Below are 20270 nucleotides of genomic sequence, written 5' to 3'. Positions count from 1 at the left end.
AATTGCTTTTCTCACAATCCTGCGAGCTGTTCTGTCTGATATTTTTCTTGGTCTTCCAGATCTTGCTTTAACTTCCACTGTTCCTGATGACTGCCATTTCTTAATTACATTCCGAACAGAGGATATTGACATCTGAAAACGCTTCGCTATCTTCTTATAGCCTTCTCCAGCTTTGTGAGCGTCAACTATTTTCAGTTTCAGTTTTATAGACAACTGCTTAGAAGAACCCATGGTGCTGATTGTTGGGGGAAGGTCAGATGAGTCTGGGCATTTAAAACCTTTGAGATTGACATCACCTGATCTTCCCAGACGATGATTGAGAACAATCCAGGACACTGGCAGGTCTCAGCTTTGCAAAGGGGGCAGTGCATGCTATAAATTCTGCAGGGTGCCCAAACTTTTGCAGACGCCATTTTTTTGTTTTCTGTAATTTTGAAGGTGTAAATGATGGAAATAAAATCTAACTTTTTTTTGACATATTATAAGAATGTCTAATCTGGAAATTGATGCCTTTTGGAGATTTTTCCATCTTTCCTTGGCTTCGTTATGCACATTAATACAAATTTTTACCTGGCGTGCCCAAACTTTCGATCCCCACTGTAAGTGGGCTTTATTAACCAAGGCTTTCCAGAGGTTGCTAGGGGTTCCTTTACCATATTCTGACACTCAGGTATGTAACCACTGACACTAGTTTTTTTAGTTATTTGTATGAGAAGCATTCTAACCACCAGTGTAAGCAGCTTTCTCCCTACTGACTTCCAATGTAAAGAGCATTCTTCCCACTGACCACCAATCTAAGGACAATTCTTTCACTGAAAACCAATATAAACAGTATTCTTCCCATTGACCACCAGTGTAAGGAACATTCTTCCCATTGACCACCAGTGTAATGAACATTCTTCCCATTGACCACCAATGTAATGAACATTCTTCCCATTGACCACCAGTGTAAGGAACATTCTTCCCATTGACCACCAATGTAATGAACATTCTTCCCATTGACCACCAATGTAAGGAACATTCTTCCCATTGACCACCAATTTTAAGGAACATTTTTCCCATTGTCCACCAATGTAGGGAGCATTCTTCCCATTGACCACCAATGTAAGGAACATTCTTCCCATTGACCACCAATGTAAGGAACATTCTTCCCATTGACCACCAATTTTAAGAAACATTCTTCCCATTGACCACCAATGTTAGGAACATTCTTCCCACTGACCACCAATGTAGGGAGCATTCTTCCCATTGACCACCAATGTAAGGAACATTCTTCCCATTGACCACCAGTGTAAGGAACATTCTTCCCATTGACCACCAATGTAATGAACATTCTTCCCATTGACCACCAGTGTAAGGAACATTCTTCCCATTGACCACCAATGTAATGAACATTCTTCCCATTGACCACCAATGTAAGGAACATTCTTCCCATTGACCACCAATTTTAAGGAACATTTTTCCCATTGTCCACCAATGTAGGGAGCATTCTTCCCATTGACCACCAATGTAAGGAACATTCTTCCCATTGACCACCAATGTAAGGAACATTCTTCCCATTGACCACCAATTTTAAGAAACATTCTTCCCATTGACCACCAATGTTAGGAACATTCTTCCCACTGACCACCAATGTAGGGAGCATTCTTCCCATTGACCACCAATGTAAGGAACATTCTTCCCATTGACCACCAATGTAAGGAACATTCTTCCCACTGACCACCAATGTAGGGAGCATTCTTCCCACTGACCACCAATGTAGGGAGCATTCTTCCCACTGACTAACAATGTAAGGGACCTTCTTCCCATTGACCACCAATGTAGGGAGCATTCTTCCCACTGACCACCAATGTAAGGAACATTCTTCCCATTGTCCACCAATGTAAGGAACATTCTTCCCATTGACCACCAATTTTTAGGAACATTTTTCCCATTGTCCACCAATGTAGGGAGCATTCTTCCCATTGACCACCAATGTAAGGAACAATCTTCCCACTGACCACCAATGTAGGGAGCATTCTTCCCACTGACTACCAATGTAAGGGACCTTCTTCCCATTGACCACCAATGTAGGGAGCATTCTTCCCACTGTCCACCAACATAAGGAGCATTCTTTCCACTGATCACCAATATAAGGAGCAGGTACCAGAATCTGACAGTCACCTGTTCCCACTTCCGTTTCGGTCGCCTAGGCCAGTGTTTCTCAACTCCAGTCCTCAAGGCACCCCAACAGGTCATGTTTTTAGACTTTACATTCTGAAGTACCAATTCTAAAAACAGCCAGGCAACCAGTATATTTAGAAGGAGTAAATCCCATTAACCCATAATTACCCAACACAACAAGTCAGAGTTTATTTTCAGCGCACTGATTGGCTGATGTATTATTGCTGCTGCTTCTTTTTATAAACTGGGCTCATAATGCAGTATATATATATATAACATAAATACTTCTACAAAAAATATAGGCTTATGTAGTAAAGCAATGCAAATGGTAATGATGGTGTACACTGTGCTCCTGATTCTAGTTAAAGAATAACTAAAGGCAAAACCCCTTTTTTTCCAATTTGAATAGAGTGGTAAGGGGGTGGAACCTTTGTCAGGTTTTTGTTGCAGGGTCCTTTAGGGGTGTAGGAGCCGCCCGCTGCCCATAGGAGTGCTTCCCACCCGGAACCTAGATGGAGTAAGTGTTGGATGACCGACCGCGAGACCCCCGGGGGAGAGCGGGTGAGGCTGACAGGTGACCTGGTGGTTGTTTTCCACCCAGCCCCACAAAAAATAAAAACCACCAGCCACCACTGGCTGTGTCCCCATTACGGTGACATGGCTCTGATCACCAGTGTCACCAAGGAAAGGAAGTGAGAATCAACCTAAAAATTTGAGTTGTCACCCGAACAGGAATAGAGGGGAGATCTTCTAATGGGGACATTTGTTCCAATGACAGCTGTCTAATGCCTAGTACACACAACCGGGAAAAGGTCAGTGGGAAATCCCATACGGATGATTGGTTTTCCCGCCGGGAAAACTCAGATGAGAGCTTTTCCTCAGGAATCCCGACCTTGTTTATGCTCCATTAGGCCCCGTACACACGACCGAGTTTCTCGGCAGAATTCAGCCAGAAACTCGATCGGAGCTGGATTCTGCCGAGAAACTCGGTCGTGTATAGACTTTTCAGCAAAGAAGCCGACGAGGAACTCGTCGGGCCAAATAGAGAACATGTTCCCTATTTCCTCGTTGTTCAATGAAAGTTGGCCCGCCGAGATCCTCGGCGGCTTCAACACTGAACTCGACGAGGAACTCGATGTGTTTGGCACGTCAAGTTCCTCGGACGTGTGTACGGGGGCCTCAGAGTTTTTCCCCACAGGAAAACTGCCAAAAATGTCCGGTTTCTGCTACACACGGCCGGGTTTTCTGATGGAAAAAAGTCAGTCGGGAATCCCGGCGGGAAAAAAGAGCTGGTTCTCTTTTTTTTGTCCGGCAGGTTTGGCAGTTTTCCAGTCAGGGAGCTTACACACGGCCTTGATTCCCGGCCAAAAGCTCTCCTCACAGTTTTCCCGTCGGAAAACCCGTTTGTGTGTACAGGGCATAAGAGTTCTTTCAGATTATTGGTGTCTGTTCCAATCAGTTGTGAATCAGTGAACAGACCCCCGGCTGCTTCTGTCACATCTGCATACGTTCAGTTTTTTTTTTCCTTGCTGAGCTGAACAGACCCATGTTAGGTCTATGGGCAGGCAGATGGACATGGGCATGCATTTCTTTTTCATTGTTTACCCCTGACCGGATTTAGGTACAAAAAACAGAAAAGGACGGAAACTTTTTTAAATTTTTTTCCTGGATCTAGATGGGCTCAGTTAGTTGAATGTAAAAGGACACACTGCCCTTTACATCCGCCCAGTGGCGTAGCGTGGGTTGTCAGCGCCTGGGGCCCCCCTGACCCATGAACTTACCTATTTTCAGCTATCTCCAGTCTGGTCACATGATCCACCATGTGAGACAGCGGTGGCTGTAGGGAAGAGGAGAGCGTACTTGATAATGACTGGTAAAGCCTGGAGTGGTGACATCATGCATATGTTCCTATGTCCCACCTGTTGTTGGCGCTCCCTCCTCTACACACTCGTGACAGCGCCCCTCTAAATTTCGCACCCAGGGCGGTGGCCCCCCTCGCACCCCCCACGCTACGCCACTGCATCCGCCTGCCCGTGTTTGATCGCTCTTCAGAGAGCATTTCACAGGGGGTGTTGTATTACCTCCCCACTGCTTGCTTTAACCCCTTGAACCCCATACTAGCACACCACAACCGTGTGCATCCCACGTAGTGGCAAGGTGCTTGCAGAGGATCCCCACTCACTTGAATGGGACACGTTCATCACTTGTTATGCCTGCCGAAAGCGGGGGTCTAATTCCTACTGCGGTTGCAAAGAAAACCATCGCAGCCGTGACATGTGTACACCCCAGGCTGCTGTCTCTGTCCTGGGGGGCAGTAAAAGTGTGGCTAAACCTGCATGGTTTTACCGCCCCCCCCCCCCCCAACCGCTACAGTGAATGAGCCCTTATATTGTAAAGCTATCCACTGGTTTTCTTCTGAGCTTATAGAACAGGAAATAAAGGGACATCTCCGTAATGGCCTGACAGCTATTCTAACTCTCCTTCAGGCTGGGTTCACACTACTACACTACTTTCATCCTACTTTGCTCTGCTACATTGGTCCTACATTTATCCTACATTGGTCCTACATCCATCCTACTTTCATGAACAGGATACTACTTTGGTCCGACTTCAATGATATTCAATGGGCCTGAAGTGGGATCAATGTAGGACCAAAAGTAGTACAGGGAGCATTTTCAAAGTCGGACCGACTTGTGTAGGACACTACAAGACGCTCTCATAGGGAAACATTGAACACAGAGCAAAGTAGGATGAAAGTAGTGTAGTAGTGTGAACCCAGCCTAAGGCTGGGTTCACACTACTACACTACTTTCATCCTACTTTGCTCTGCTACATTGGTCCTACATTTATCCTACATTGGTCCTACATCCATCCTACTTTCATGAACAGGATACTACTTTGGTCCGACTTCAATGATATTCAATGGGCCTGAAGTAGGATCAATGTAGGACCAAAAGTAGTACAGGGAGCATTTTCAAAGTCGGACCGACTTGTGTAGGACGCTACAAGACGCTCTCATAGGGAAACATTGAACACAGAGCAAAGTAGGATGAAAGTAGTGTAGTAGTGTGAACCCAGCCTAGGGCTCATTCGCACCAGCCCATTGGGCAATTTGCCTTATCCTATTGCTTCAGTTCACACCAACACGTTGCATTGGTGGGCCCTGAAAAAAATAATAGGACGTGTTGCATTTGTGCCCAGTGCAGTGCCTTTAGGCATGCTATAACATCACAATGCACTGCTGTGTATAGAGTGCAGTGGACTGTACTGTGCCCTCCATGCTCTTTGCACTTTCTGGCTGTACTGTATAAAAATACCCGGCAACTGGCTTGATCGGAGCTGGCACATTAATGCATGTGTTGGCAAATTGCTTTGGGCTTATCGGCACAGCGGAGTGGGTAATGTTTATAAATAAAACCTACGCGTCCGCCAAGAATGCAAACACTCCTTCATTTCTTGATCTTCATACATCTCGCAACGCTTAATGCTTCACCCCAACGCCTGCAGCCAGGATATTAGATACCGGGTTCTCTGAGTCATTTTATTTTATTACAGATGGTAGAAGAGGATAGGTGGTGCCACCCTCCAGTAAAGGGTACTTTAAATCCTCCTAGTGGCCTTTTGGGCACGCTGGTACGTTCTACATGCTTTACCAGACTTGAAGGACCACGTACAGATGCTAGAGTTTTGGTGGCATAGCCCAGCAAACATCCTGCCCAAATCTTACGAAATCATTATCAGTTGGGTGGTGGCCAGCAGTAAATGGATACTTGGTGAGGGGCTCGGGTAGCACTCGATTAATGATAACAGGATTAGTGAGCCTGGATTATATTACTCTTCATCCTTGGCACCCACTCTGGGTCCCAGGAGGCCACAATAAGGCCAGAGTGTTTAGGATGGCAGGGACCCAGTTCTGAGGAGGCATGGAGGAACTAAAAAGCATAAGCTTCTAATCTGATCTCTAGTGTCAGGGACAGTCTGGGATGATCCTGTGCCTACATAAGGAGCACATACTGTGCCAATGATAACAGATACTAGATCCATCACTGTCTATTTTCCAGATCTTCGTGCCGTCACTCATACCTCAACCACCACGAAAACACCAGTTCTAGCCAGACCTAGATTAAAGTGTATCCAAAGGCAATTTTGTTTTGATCCTCGGCGGCTTCACACAGAACTCGACGAGCAAAACGATGAGTTTTGCCCGTCGAGTTCCTCGGACGTGTGTACGGGGCATTGGATTAAAGAGGGTTGACAATAGCTACTTTAAAGTGTATCTCAAATACTTTCGTTTTGGATAGAGTACAGATTAGTTAAAACTCCTGTCCGATTTAGCTTTTGGGGTCTTATGGGGGTTTTCCTTTCACATCCTGTTCTGTACACAATAGCAAAATCACGTGAGAGGAAATCTCCCAAAGTTTTCTCATTACTTTCCGTTCCTTTCAGTGACAAGCACACAATTTTGTATTTCCCATAACTTTTGTCCCATGACAATGATAACCAAGAACAATAAAAAAAGGTGGACCTCCCAGGTGTGAACACAAACAGCATCAAAAACCTCCCAGGGGTTTTAAACCTTTCCATACCATATCCAAAACTTAAAAAAAAAAGCCCATCATTGTGCTTCAAGACTGAGGCCCCGTACACACGACCGAGTTTCTCGGCAGAATTCAGCCAGAAACTCGATCAGAGCCGTATTCTGCTGAGAAACCCGGTCGTGTGTACACTTTTGGCCGAGGAAACCGACGAGGAACTCGTCGAGCCAAATAGAGAACATGTTCTCTATTTCCTCGTTAGTCAATGAGGAAACTTGGCTCGCCGAGATCCTCGGCAGCTTCACAAGGAACTCGACAAGCAAAACGTTGTGTTTTGCCCGTCGAGTTTCTCGGACGCGTGTACGGGGCCTGAAATCTAGGGCTCTCTGGTGGATTTAGACAAATCTTATGCCGCATACACACGATCGAAAATTCCGACAAGAAAACCGTGGATGTTTTTCCGACTGAATTTTGGCTCAAACTTGTGTTGGATACACACGGTCACACAAAATTCTGACCGTCGAGAACGCGGTGACGTACAACACTACAACGAGCCGAGAAAAATGAAGTTCAATGATTCCGAGAATGCGTCGAATTGATTCCGAGCATGCATGTTTTTTTTAGAGCGTCAGAATTGCATACAGACGATCAGAATGTCTGACAAGAACTTTAACTGTCGGAAAATTTGAGAACCTGCTCTCAAATTTTTGCTGTTGGAAAATCCAACAGAAAAAGTCCAATGGGGCCTACACACGGTCGGAATTTCCGACCAAAAGCGCACATCAAACTTTTCTTGTCGGAAATTCCGACCGTGTGTGCATTTGAGTTATTCTACTGTCTATGTTTTCCAGATGAGATGTGCTCATTCATATCTTTCTATCACTTGACAAATATTTATACAAGGCAAATGTATTTGGATGGAGGAAAGGAGGCAGTCATGGTATAGAATGTCACTGGGGGCATTTCCAGGGACAAACATTTCCTGTAACATATGTGTAAACCCTGAGAGTGTCCAGACCAGACAGTTCATTCCTCAGATTCTTAGGACTGATGGGAGTGTAACACTTACAACCCTCCTTGCAGTATTCCACGATGTAGCCATCCAGTCCTCCTGCACCAATCCTCTCTGGAGGTCTCCACTTCAGTGTGACGCTGGTGTCACTGACATCGTCCACTGTCAGCTGAGTGGGCTCACTGGTAGGAGCTAAAAGGAAACAAAGCAAGTAATGTGAGCTTTTATATGATATTGGTTTCACTTACCAGCACTGACAGTGATCTGTGTCTGTCTTCACTGTATTATTCTGGTCCTAAGTGTCCTCTGCCACCTGCGCTCTAACAATCACCCCCACTCCACAAGTCTTTTTTCTGCTGCTTCTGTCTCCTTCCACCTCTGCTCCAACAATCACCACCTCTCATCAAGTGTACCCTCCGCTGCTTCTGTCCCCCCTGCACTTAGCTGTAACAAAAAATCACCACAAGTTTCCCCTCTAGGGCCCTTGCCCTTTCTCAACCTCCACTCTAAAAATCACTGATGCTCAACAAATGTCTTCTCTTCTACCTCTCTCCCACCACCTTCGCTCAATCACCACCACTCCACAAGTGACATCTCTGCTGCCCCTGCCCTCCGCCACCTCCACTCTAACAACCCCTCTTGCTCAACAAATGTCCTCTCTGCTACCTCTGTCCCACCACCTCTGCTCAACAACTACAACCATTCCACAAGTGTCCCTTCTGCTGCCCCTGCCCTCTGTCACCTCCACTCTAACAACCGCCCTTGCTCAACAGATTTCCTCTCTGATACCTTTCTCCCACCACCTCTGCTCAACAACTATAACCATTCATTACACAAGTGTCCCCTCTGCTGCCCCTGCCCTCCGCCACCTCCACTCTAACAACCGCCCTTGCTCAACAAATGTCTTCTCTTCTACCTCTCTCCCACCACCTTTGCTCAATCACCACCACTCCACAAGTGACATCTCTGCTGCCCCTGCCCTCTGCCACCTCCACTCTAACAACCGCCTTTTCTCAACAAATTTCCTCTCTGCTACCTCTCTCCCACCACCTTTGCTCAACAGCTACAACCATTCCACAAGTGTCCCCTCTGCTGCCTCTGCCCTCTGCCACCTCCCCTCTAACAACCGCCCTTGCTCAACAAATTTCCTCTCTGCTACCTCTCTCCCACCACCTCTGCTCAACAACTACAACCATTCCACAAGTGTCCCCTCTGCTACCCATGCCCTCTGCCACCTCCACTCTAACATTCACTCTGCTCAACAAGTGTCCCCTCTGCTGCCTCTCTCCCACCACCTCTGCTCAACAACTACAACCATTCCACAAGTGTCCCCTCTGCTGCCCCTGCCCTCCGCCACCTCCACTCTAACAACCGCCCTTGCTCAACAAATTTCCTCTTTGCTACCTCTCTCCCACCACCTCTGCTCAACAACTACAACCATTCCACAAGTGTCCCCTCTGCTGCCCCTGCCCTCTGCCACCTCCACTCTTAACAACCGCCCTTGCTCAACAAATTTCCTCTCTGCTACCTCTCTCCCACGACCTCTGCTCAACAACTACAACCATTCCACAAGTGTCCCCTCTGCTGCCTCTGTCCTCCGCCACATCCACTCTAACATTCACTCTGCTCAACAAGTGTCCCCTCTGCTGCCTCTCTCCCACCACCTCTGCTCAACAACTACAACCATTCCACAAGTGTCCCCTCTGCTGCCCCTGCCCTCCGCCACCTCCACTCTAACAACCGCCCTTGCTCAACAAATTTCCTCTCTGCTACCTCTCTCCCACCACCTCTGCTCAACAACTACAACCATTCATTTCACAAGTGTCCCCTCTGCTGCCCTCCACCACCTCCACTCTAACAACCGCCCTTGCTCAACAAATTTCCTCTCTGCTACCTCTCTCCCACCACCTCTGCTCAACAACTACAACCATTCCACAAGTGTCCCCTCTGCTGCCTCTGTCCTCCGCCACATCCACTCTTACATTCACTCTGCTCAACAAGTGTCCCCCCTGCTGCCTCTCTCCCTATACCTCAGCTCATACAATCTCCACCACTCCACAAATGTGTCCCCTCTCTTGCCTCTGTCTTCCGCCACCTCCACTCAAACATTCACTCTTCTTCACATATGTCCTTTTTGTTGACTCTGTCCTCTGCCACCTGCGCTCAAACAATATTCCCCACTCCTTAGATTGTCTCCTCTGCCACCCTTTCTCTAACAAAAATCCACACTCCACAAATGTCCCCTCCGCTATGTCCAACTCCCACCACCTCTAATCTAACAATAATCTCCACTCCAAAAGTGTTGCCTCCAGCTACTCTATCTATCTATCTATCTATCTATCTATCTATCTATCTATCTATCTATCTATCTATCTATCTATCTCTCTATCATCAACATTGCAATACATAATATCTATAAATCTCAATGAATTGTCCTGTCCTCTCAGTCCTGGTTAATATGTGTACAACAAGAACTTAAATATACATAGATAAATATATTATGCAAAAAAATGAGTATGACGGCTGTGTATTTTTTTGTTCTATATGGAAATTAGCTTATCTGATAACTAATGAGATGCATAAGATTTCATATTTTGCATTACTCTCTCAATAGACATAATTTTGTGTATAATAAAGCGGCAAAGCACAATCAACCCAAAGTAACCAAACTGATTTCCACAGATTGATGAATTTTGTTTGCAGGTTACTATAGTAAAAAAGGTCACACTGTCCTTGGCTGTAAGTGTCTATAGTCTTGAGTGGAACGGGAGAGGGTATTCCTGTACCTGGGGGGGTCCAGTCATACGTTTTAAGTGCCATGCTTTTACATCCTGTGCTGAACAAATTACAATTTTTGTTATGTGCACATTTTTCTCAATTCTCTTTTTTTTTGTCTGCAAAACAAATGTACATATACACACACACATATATATATATATATACACACATATATATATATATGTATTTTATGTGTGTGTGTTTATAATTTTTTTTATTTATTTTTTTGCACACAACAAAAACACACACACATCAATATTTATATATATATATATATAAAAATATTGATTAGTGTGTGTGTGTTTTTGTTGTGTGCAAAAAATAAATAAAAACAAAAAAATAAACAAAAACACACACACATCAATATTTATATATATATATATATATATATATATATATATATATACACACACATATATATACGTGTGCAAAAAATAAATAAAAACAATTATAAACACACACACATACATATATATATATTTATTTATGTGTGTGTGTGTGTGTGTGTGTGTGTGTGTATATATGTATATATATATATATATATATATATATATATATATATATATAAATTATATTTACACACCAAAGACTTTGCTATGGGTAGCCACAGTACAAATTACATGTGCAATACATATCTTTATACAAAGCAAAAGACACACACAATGTGAACCTCTTATTCACGTTGAAGGATGGCTTTATAACGTCAGAATCTGATTTTACTCCCTAAAATGCCCAAAACTCTATACAGAACCTCAAATTATAGGCAGATCAGTTATGAATGAACTGGAGCCTATGGATAACAGCAGTTATTGAATACGTCTATCCCCCTGAACAAGGGGGATACATCAGTACGGAGTTTCATATTTATCATTTATATCTGGATCAACCATAAATACTCATCATAGTACTGGCAATAAACTTCTAACTTCTAATTTTTAATACCATGTAATTCAATCAAACTATTTTTCATCATGTTTTTCATTCTGGTGACCATCATGGACAGGCAAAAATAAATTATAAAGTAAACATTAATGTAACACTTTTAAAATATACGTATTTGCTTCAATTCTATTCCTAAAAAATGTTTTAGAATTTGCTGGAATCTTGTTCTATTTATTATAAAAACAGTCACCTTCTAGCAATATACAGCATTTTTTTATCAATAACACAAGTATCACTTTCATAAGACTACAATTACACAGTGAGAGGCGGAGTTATGACAACTTTACCTATACTGTGCAAAATTTTAGCCCATAGTAGCCAATCAAATATCTTGTTTTGTAAGAAAACCCAATTGGTTTAACTCCATTTAACTCCTTCCCAATATGCCTTGTGGCCCTTAAACGAATCTGGTTTGAAACCTTTTGACACAGATCTTAAAAATGGGCTCCATATGAAAAAAAAAAGTATAACTACATTCAAAGATTATTTTGGAAATGGCCAGCCAGTGTCAATAGTCCAACTTGGTCCCACTAATTATCAGAGATAAGCCAACCATCTAAGCAGTAGGGATAGCATCCACCGAAATAATGCACTTAAATATTCCATCAACCAGTAAAACAGAGAGAGGTCGTCCACACCTTTTCTTTCTTTTTTTTGGATTTTCCTTCTTGAGAATCTTGGGGAATCCGCTTTAGCGGGGTCTTCAAAGGACACGCGGGTCATGGTGGCTCTATGTCTCCAAGTTTAGATGGAGCCTTCAGATACTGAAACCCAACTCCTCGTAGAAGTGTGAGGATGGTGGAAGGAAAGCAGAGTTCTATGAACTAAGGATCTGGACGAGTGAAGGGGAGGGGGGGGGGGAGAGAGGATGAGCTTAACCAAGACCCTGCGCCCACCCCTTCTCTATAGCTAAGAACATTTCTTTCATGTACTCTGAGCCTTCATCCCCAATCACCCTCATGCTCTCACCTCTAAATATAGCCAGCACACTTCCATCAGCATATTTACCAGACCAAAACCAGACAAGGTGAATGATAATTGTAGATACATAATAGAGAATACAATGTGAATGAGTTCAATGATAAAAGACTGAGATGTTTGCAATTCTCATTAAAATAAAGGCATCCTAATGGTATTTATATATAGATCCCAAGTACAAAGACGAGAACACGAGGATCAGTTACCTCGTAGTGAGTCACCCTGCCGAGTATGTACCAAAGGTGACTTTAGGTGACATAACGATTTATGAAAAGAACCTTCCATCATACTTAAGGTGACCCTAGCCATATTAGTGCGCTTGCGACAACACAGTTGAAAACTGTCCATGATTCTTTTAATTTTGCACTTAGATGTTTAGGATAGTGGTGTACCCCCTCCTTGGACTGAGAACTCGGTAGAATACCCTGAAAGCTTGTCCTGAAAATGTAACTATTAGTGCAAATAAGTATCACAGACAGTCCCCCTTAGCCAGATTCACGTAGAGATACGACGGCGTATCAGTAGATACGCCGTCGTAACTCCGAATCTGCGCCGTCGTATATTTAAGTGTATTCTCAAATTGAGATACGCTTAAGTGTAGCTAAGATACGACCGCCGGCGCGGTCGTATCTTAGCTGTCTGTTTACGTTGGCCGCTAGGGGAGTGTACACTGATTTATGCCTAGAATGCGTAAATCAGCGAGATACGCCTATTCACGAACGTACGCTTGCCCGTCGCAGTAAAGATACGCCGTTTACGTAAGGCGTTTTCAGGCGTAAAGATAATCCACCAAAAATATGGCGCAGCCAATGTTAAGTTTGGACGTCGGAACCGCGTCAAATTTTAAAAATTTGACGTCGTTTGCGTAAGTCATCCGTGAATGGGGCTGGCCGTAATTTACATACACGTCGAAAGCAATGAGTCTTTGCGGCGTAATTTGGAGCATGCGCACTGGGTTACGTCATCATTTGTGTGGGGTCATGCTTTATTTACATAAAACATGCCCACCTCTTCACAATTTGATTTTACGTCGTTTGCGTAAGTCATCCGTGAATGGGGCTGGCCGTAATTTACGTACACGTCGAAAGCAATGAGTCTTTGCGGCGTAATTTGGAGCATGCGCACTGAGTTACGTCGTTATTTACGTGGGGTCATGCTTTATTTACATAAAACACGCCCACCTCTTCACAATTTAAATTAGGCATGCTTACGCCGGCACATTTACGCTACGCCGCCGTAACTTAGGACGCAAGTGCTTTGTGAATACAGCACTTGCCTCTCTAACTTACGACGGCGTAGCATTTATGAGATACGCTACGCCTGCCTAACGTTAGGCACGTGTACCTGAATCTGGCTACCTGTGTCTGCTGCTGCACTTGATCTCTTAAAAATGTCACTTGGCTCATGCACATGGGCATAATTAAATACTAATATAAAAGTTGGATCTTGCTGCCAGAAAGATCCAATGTAAATACGCGTGCAATAGCTCATAGCATACTTTTGTGTTTAATTTGTGAGATTATTCCAGACACTAGAACAAATTTACGCGCAAACGCAGATAGACGCACTCGTTTCCACAAATTTATATACAGCACTCCTACACCACCCCTGCCCTGAAATGAATGGGCAGCGCTTCCGAAGCACCTGAAAAGTGCTTTGGAAGAACTGCAACACAAGCACTTTTAACCCTTTCTTTGGCTGCTAACGGGGCTTAAAAGCACCCTGCTAGCGGCCGAAAAGTGCCGCTAAAACGACGGTAAAGGACCACTAACGGACCTCAGTGTGAAAGGGGTTACTCTTCCCTGAATGAAGGATTTTGCAGGCCTTGTCCGGTCCGGCGTCCTTCTGCGGCCATCGTGGTGTCCTCCCTGCTGTGTTTTTCAGCCGATCCCCGCTTCCCGCGCTGTGTTTGAACCACTCCGCCGACACTCGGGCACGCTTGGCTCCTCTCGCTTAAAGGACGTACAGGACGCACAGGACGTGACCACGAGCGGAGCCGAGCCTGCCCAAGTGTACTGCGCTCGGTATATGTCGGCAGAGTGGTTCAAACACAGCGCGGGAAGCGGGGATCGGCGTATAACGCGCACCCACGATTTTCCCCTGATTTTCAGGGGAAAAAAGTGTGCATTATACGCAGATAAATATGGTAAATTACCCCATGTTTAAGGTCATATTGGATTGAATAGATCAGTTAAAACTAAAAAATGCTAACTGTAGCGTTTTTGCCATCCTTGTGCAAAGCGCCTTAAATGCTAGTCATTTATAAATGAAATTTTTATGCTTCAAAGCAATAAATAGAAATCCGGTCAGCTAATCAGTGAACAATTTTTCCTCTCCTGATGAAGATGTTTGAAGCATTCGAAACGCGTTAAGTTAACATGCGGATTTTGAACTGAAATAGGTTTTGTGAACTCTACTTTGCAAACACTGGCTATGGTGCTATATACAATTTTAATATTTATATAATAAACTTAATGATTTTATGAATTTACTTTGTGGTACCATTTTCTATATGCCCAGAAAAAAAAATTGCTACTAGAATTTTTCTGTTTTATATACATTTGGGGATGTGGACCTATAGGACAGAGAACCTTTATCCGATATATTTAACTCTGGGTTATTTCCCTGTTCCTGAGGGTAGTCCCTGGGCTGGATTCAAGAAGCAATTGCGCCTGTGTAACCATAGTTACACAGCGCAATTGCTTACTTGCCCCGGCGTAACAAATGCTCCTGATTCAGGAACCTTGTTACGCCAACTGCAGCCTAAGATATGGCCGCTAGGTGGCGTTCCCGTTGTGCTCAGCGTATAGTATGCAAATTGCATACTAACGCCGATTCACAACGTTACGCGAGCCCTGCGTACGCAGTTTACGTCGTTTCCGTACGGCGGTTTTCGCGTAAGGCTGCCCCTGCTATTAGCAGGGGCAGCCAATGTTACGTATACCCGTCGTTCCCGCGTCGCGAAATTTCAAATTTACGTAGTTTGCATAAGTGATTTGTGAATGGCGCTGGACACCATTCACGTTCACTTTGAAGCAAATGACGTCCTTGCGACGTCATTTGCCGCAATGCACGTCGGGAAAGTTTCCCGACGGAGCATGCGCTCTACGATCGGCGCGGGAACGCGCCTAATTTAAATGATTCCCGCCCCCTACGGGATCATTTAAATTGCGCGCGCTTACGCCGGGCATTTTGCCGGCGCGCCCACGCAATTTACGGAGCTACTGCTCCGTGAATCAAGGGCAGCGCAGTAAATTTGCGGGGGCGCAGGGCAAAAACGTTGCCCTGCGCCTCCGTAAAAAAAGCGCAAATCTACCTGAATCCAGCCCCCTGTTTTTTGGAATGCTGCAGAACCATAGCCAGTGTACCCAGTGACAATTTCAGTGATACTTAGAAAATCTGAATACAGCACCCTGTTTGCTCTTATGTTTGAGCAATAAAAACCTAACTTTCTCCATAGCATTTGAATTGCAGTGGTTGATAAGCCAGTTCCTGTGCCTACTGTAGAGCATGAACATGAAGGTATGGTCTGCCCTCATGACTGAAACGGATTTGTGTACACACGATCTCATGATCCGTTTTAACACATGTGTTGTCGGACAATTTGAGAGCATGCACAGCCAACATTTGTTGTCGGAAATTCCAACAACAATTGTCCGATGGAGCATACAGACGGTCAGATTATCCGCCAAAACACGTCCGTCGGACAAATATCCGATTGTGTGTTTGGCCTTTAGACTTCTGGAGCTCTCCTAGGTCCTTACTGTTCCCAACAAAACACTAGAGTCCCCCACCCCATTTATATAAGCTAGCAAGAATCAGGGACAGTCAGTGCAGACTTCCTTTTTTTTCAGAATAGTGCAAGAAAATATAGTAAGGCATGTCTGGTTACAGTACAGAGGTGCGGTCTGTAAAAGAATTCCACCATTATACATGATATGACTTGATATCATGAACTATGAGAATAAAAAAAATCCATGGCTTGTTTAAAAGAAATAGGGAACGGATGATTTTGACTAGAAGAGCTCCAAATGTATGCATCATGGGCACCTCTACATCGTTATGGGGGTGGGGGGGAGGCATCGAGCAGTTTATGAAAAGTACTAAGACAAGAGGGATGAGCATGAAGAGGTGGGAGGTACAGAAGAGGAAGCTCAGAAAAGATCTGAAGAGGAGAAATAAGAGCTTGGGGGGCATTTGCCTGGGATGGACAAAGAAAGGAAGGAGGAGAGAGGGAAGAGATGGTGTAAGGGCGGGGCCCACTTGGGTCGGCCGCTGGGGTGTGTAAGGGGCAATGACAAAATTAGTCAGACTGAGAGCAAGGTTCAGTTTATATTCAGGTGAGCATTATAGGAAAGCCAGGGATCCCAAACCTATAGGAATTTGGCATGGGAGTGTTCAAGAATGAAAGTGAGCTTCTCATGGACCATGGTCCCCATTACCCTTAGCAAAATTGAGGTATGGTTGTCTCCAGGCTCTGGCCAGCGTTTGCCAAGCTGCCAGGAACACAAATCCCATGAGCATCCTCTGATTAGCGGTGTGAGTTGGGATTGGTTTATGCAACAGGGTCTCCGTAGGGTTGCAAGCTAGTGAGATGTTCATGATGGACATAATCATTGAGTATACCCTAGTCCAGAATCGAATAGTTTTGAGGCATGACCACCAGCTATGGATGAGAGTGCCACATTACCTACAACCCTGAAAGCACATTGGGGAGGCAGCGGGGTCGAATTTCGAAATGCGGTCAGCGGTCATGTACCACTGTGACAGTAATTTGTAGGCATTATTTTGAGTAAGGATATCAAGTGAGCAGCTGGAAAACGAGATCATAATCCACACACCTTGGGCTGAAGGGGTGGCAAGTTCCTTTTCTCAGTTTTAAACCTATGGAAGTTAACGGGAGCTGATGGAGTCATGTAGGGAGGAATAAAGGTTGGAAACCAAACCCTTCAAGTTTGGGTCTTTCTGCATCGATTTTCAAATGCCGTTGAGCATTTGGGTGACCCCCGATTGGCAACATAGGAGTCTGTGAATGTGATGGCGTATTTAGGCATATCTGAAAGCCTTGTTAGCCGGTAGTTGGCAGTGTTGTTGGAGGTACTGATAGGATTTAATGCTGTCAAAGGCCAATAAGCAAAATTATATTATATGTTGTATTCATGTGAAGTATATCTCCACAAACCTCTGCTTTGCTGCCTGACTTATGCTGCACAGCCTTGCATCAAAATTGTAAATTACCCATGTGTCTAGTTGCCATAGACTTTACCATGACACGAAAGGATATTGCTATTCTCAAAATGTAATCCATACACGTCCACCACTTAATGTTTGGTTTGAACTGGAATCAAATTTTTTTTAAAAACAGTATTTTGCGTCACTTTAATGGTAAGTTGGTTAACGGGTTAATGGGCCTCCGTATGAAATGTATGGTGTCCAGCCTGCTTGCATATCTAAACATTTGGGGAAATGGGTCTAAATGATCCTGCTTTTTGTAGCCCACTTTGAGTGTAATTTATCAGAGGAAACGTGAGGAGGACATCTATTAGTCCATTACACAGAAGTCAGACTTGTTGCCTTGTGCGTGTCTTGGGTTTCTGCTTTGTATCTTCGTCTGCACTAATGGTGACTGACAGATGAATATCTTCTACATGGACAACAAACCCCTGACATTCCCTGGCAGCTGTGTGTAATACTGGAAGCCTCCATGTTAACTGGAAGAATGAGAGATAGTATGACATATTATAGGAGAACTATGCCACACATGCAAACCAGACACATAACACTGCCCAATGCAATTTCAGAAAAACACCAACCATTCGTGATAGGAACAGGAGTGTTCTCATATCAGTCATCATGTATTCCTGTATATAAAACACTATAGGGGAGATTTACTAAAACTGGAGCATTTAGAATCTGTTGCAGTTATGCATGGTAGCCAATCAGCTTCTAAAGCCCTGTACACACGATCAGTCTAACTGAAAATAAAAGGATAAAACCTAAAAAACAAATTCAGCCACCACACAAAGCACTAGTAACCTGCAATAAATTATATTTTTGATTCTGGGTTTATATACAGTTTAACAGTCATAAGGAGTTCAGAGACTCCATAAAAATGCATGGAGTACATCCTATTATTCATGTAAATTACAACAGCGGTATATTCATTTATCATTTATCATAATTGCCTGCTGTTATGTGAGACGCTATCTTCCTACAAATACAAACCATGTGGAGAATTCACAGAGCTTTTTGATCCAGGGTAAAATGATGGACAGTTTTGACATTGTTTGGAAGTTTGCTCTGACAAATGTGTCTCAAGTATTTCAGTAAACGTCATGTAGACGGCACATCACTAGACGAAGACTGAAGCCTGGGCTATTTATAAATCACGGTACCTAAAGGTGTCATAAATATAGTGTCTGCCTTTTCTGGCTATGCAATAGAGGTGCTACCTAGCTGATGTTTCCACTTCAATTGTTTCCAGATGAACTTGGGGTATCCCCTACTCCCCTCTTTAGCTAATTGCTAGGTTTAAAAAATATGCTGAAAAACATTTGCCTAAATGTCTGGTCACATGATCTACCAGGTCTTGAGTCTTTGTAGTGAAGGATGGATCTCCTTCAGGTTTTCATGCCTACCCCTGGGTGACACGGACACTTCCTACTGGGTGTCCATCCACGGGTTTCTTCAGGAACAGGCAACTGGTCTACTGAAGTACTGGATCAACTGCTCTTGACTTCCAGAAGCAGTGCCAGTGAGGGACATGGATGGTGATGAGTTCTATAAGGTTGTTGTCATAAAAAGATGATTTGGAGGGGGAAGAGGGGGACTTGAGCGATCCCCCACGAGCTCATTCTAATACATCCAAAACACATCAAGAATTTTAGATGGTTTTACCCTCTCTTAGATCCCATTTTGTGATATTGTTCACCCTGCACATGGGGGATTATAATGTACAATTGTATTTGCTTATGCCTTGTTGTTATATTTCTTACTATGTATACTGATACCTCTTATACTTTCATGCATGTTATACTGTTTTATGTCATGCCAATCATTGGTCTACCAATAAACATACAGATGTTTATGTGAAAAAAATGTGAAAAAATATAAATCGCGCTACCTCTAAACCATGTGAAACAAATGTTTGAATCACAAAACACAAAAAACTATGTGATATATGTTGATATAAATCATAAACTATGTGATATATGATGGTATATATAAATCACTAATATACCAAAAAACAAGAGAGGTTGATAGCCACTAGAGGGCACTATATAGCACTCTCAAGTCCCACAACAGTGAAACAGTGATAAATGAACATCATTTTTTTTTATTTTAGATCATATCATTAGATCAATAAATATTAACCAAATAAAAATATATATAGACATATAAATAAATATTGTAGCAATAAAGTCCATAAATGTTTAACACATGAGATAAAAAACACCCATGCTCTGTGCCGAATTCCAAAATCAGTTGAAAACATGTCCAAAGAAAAGTGATGTATCCTCCACCGAACTATAGATTGGCTCCTTACCAAATCGCCATGATCCCTTATGACAGGGGATCATGAACAGCATATACTAGGTAGTCACTCCCAGTCTTGGTTTTCAGACAGATACGATCCTTAACATTGGGTCTCATCCACAAGTGATTAAACTTCAATGCCCACCATGTAAAAAACAATAACAGCTCCACATAGCGCATTAAATGAGTAAAGATTTATTAAAAGTTGTATTGCACTTACAAACATGCAGTAAAAAAATGCCTCGAATCTGATGTGCCGGCCGGTACACAAATTCCCAGACAGGAGCCCCTGGAAGTAATATTTTACGAAACGGACGTAGGGCAGA

At 43.6% G+C, this 20270-nt stretch overlaps 1 protein-coding gene across 4 annotated transcripts in view; it reads right to left on the bottom strand.

Moving 5' to 3' along the window:
- MYBPC3 (myosin binding protein C3) overlaps positions 1-20270 on the bottom strand; it is a 174679-nt gene that overhangs the window by 19710 nt on the left and 134699 nt on the right. For all 4 annotated transcript variants that reach the window (XM_040328243.1, XM_040328245.1, XM_040328244.1 and 1 more), the window contains one exon: positions 7768-7902. In XM_040328243.1, the coding sequence (XP_040184177.1) occupies positions 7768-7902 (135 nt within the window). The remainder of the gene's footprint in view (positions 1-7767; positions 7903-20270) is intronic.

Source organism: Rana temporaria, chromosome 11, assembly GCF_905171775.1.
Source record: "Rana temporaria chromosome 11, aRanTem1.1, whole genome shotgun sequence".
Taxonomy (NCBI): domain Eukaryota; kingdom Metazoa; phylum Chordata; class Amphibia; order Anura; family Ranidae; genus Rana; species Rana temporaria.
This window is presented reverse-complemented; position numbering and strand designations above follow the sequence as displayed.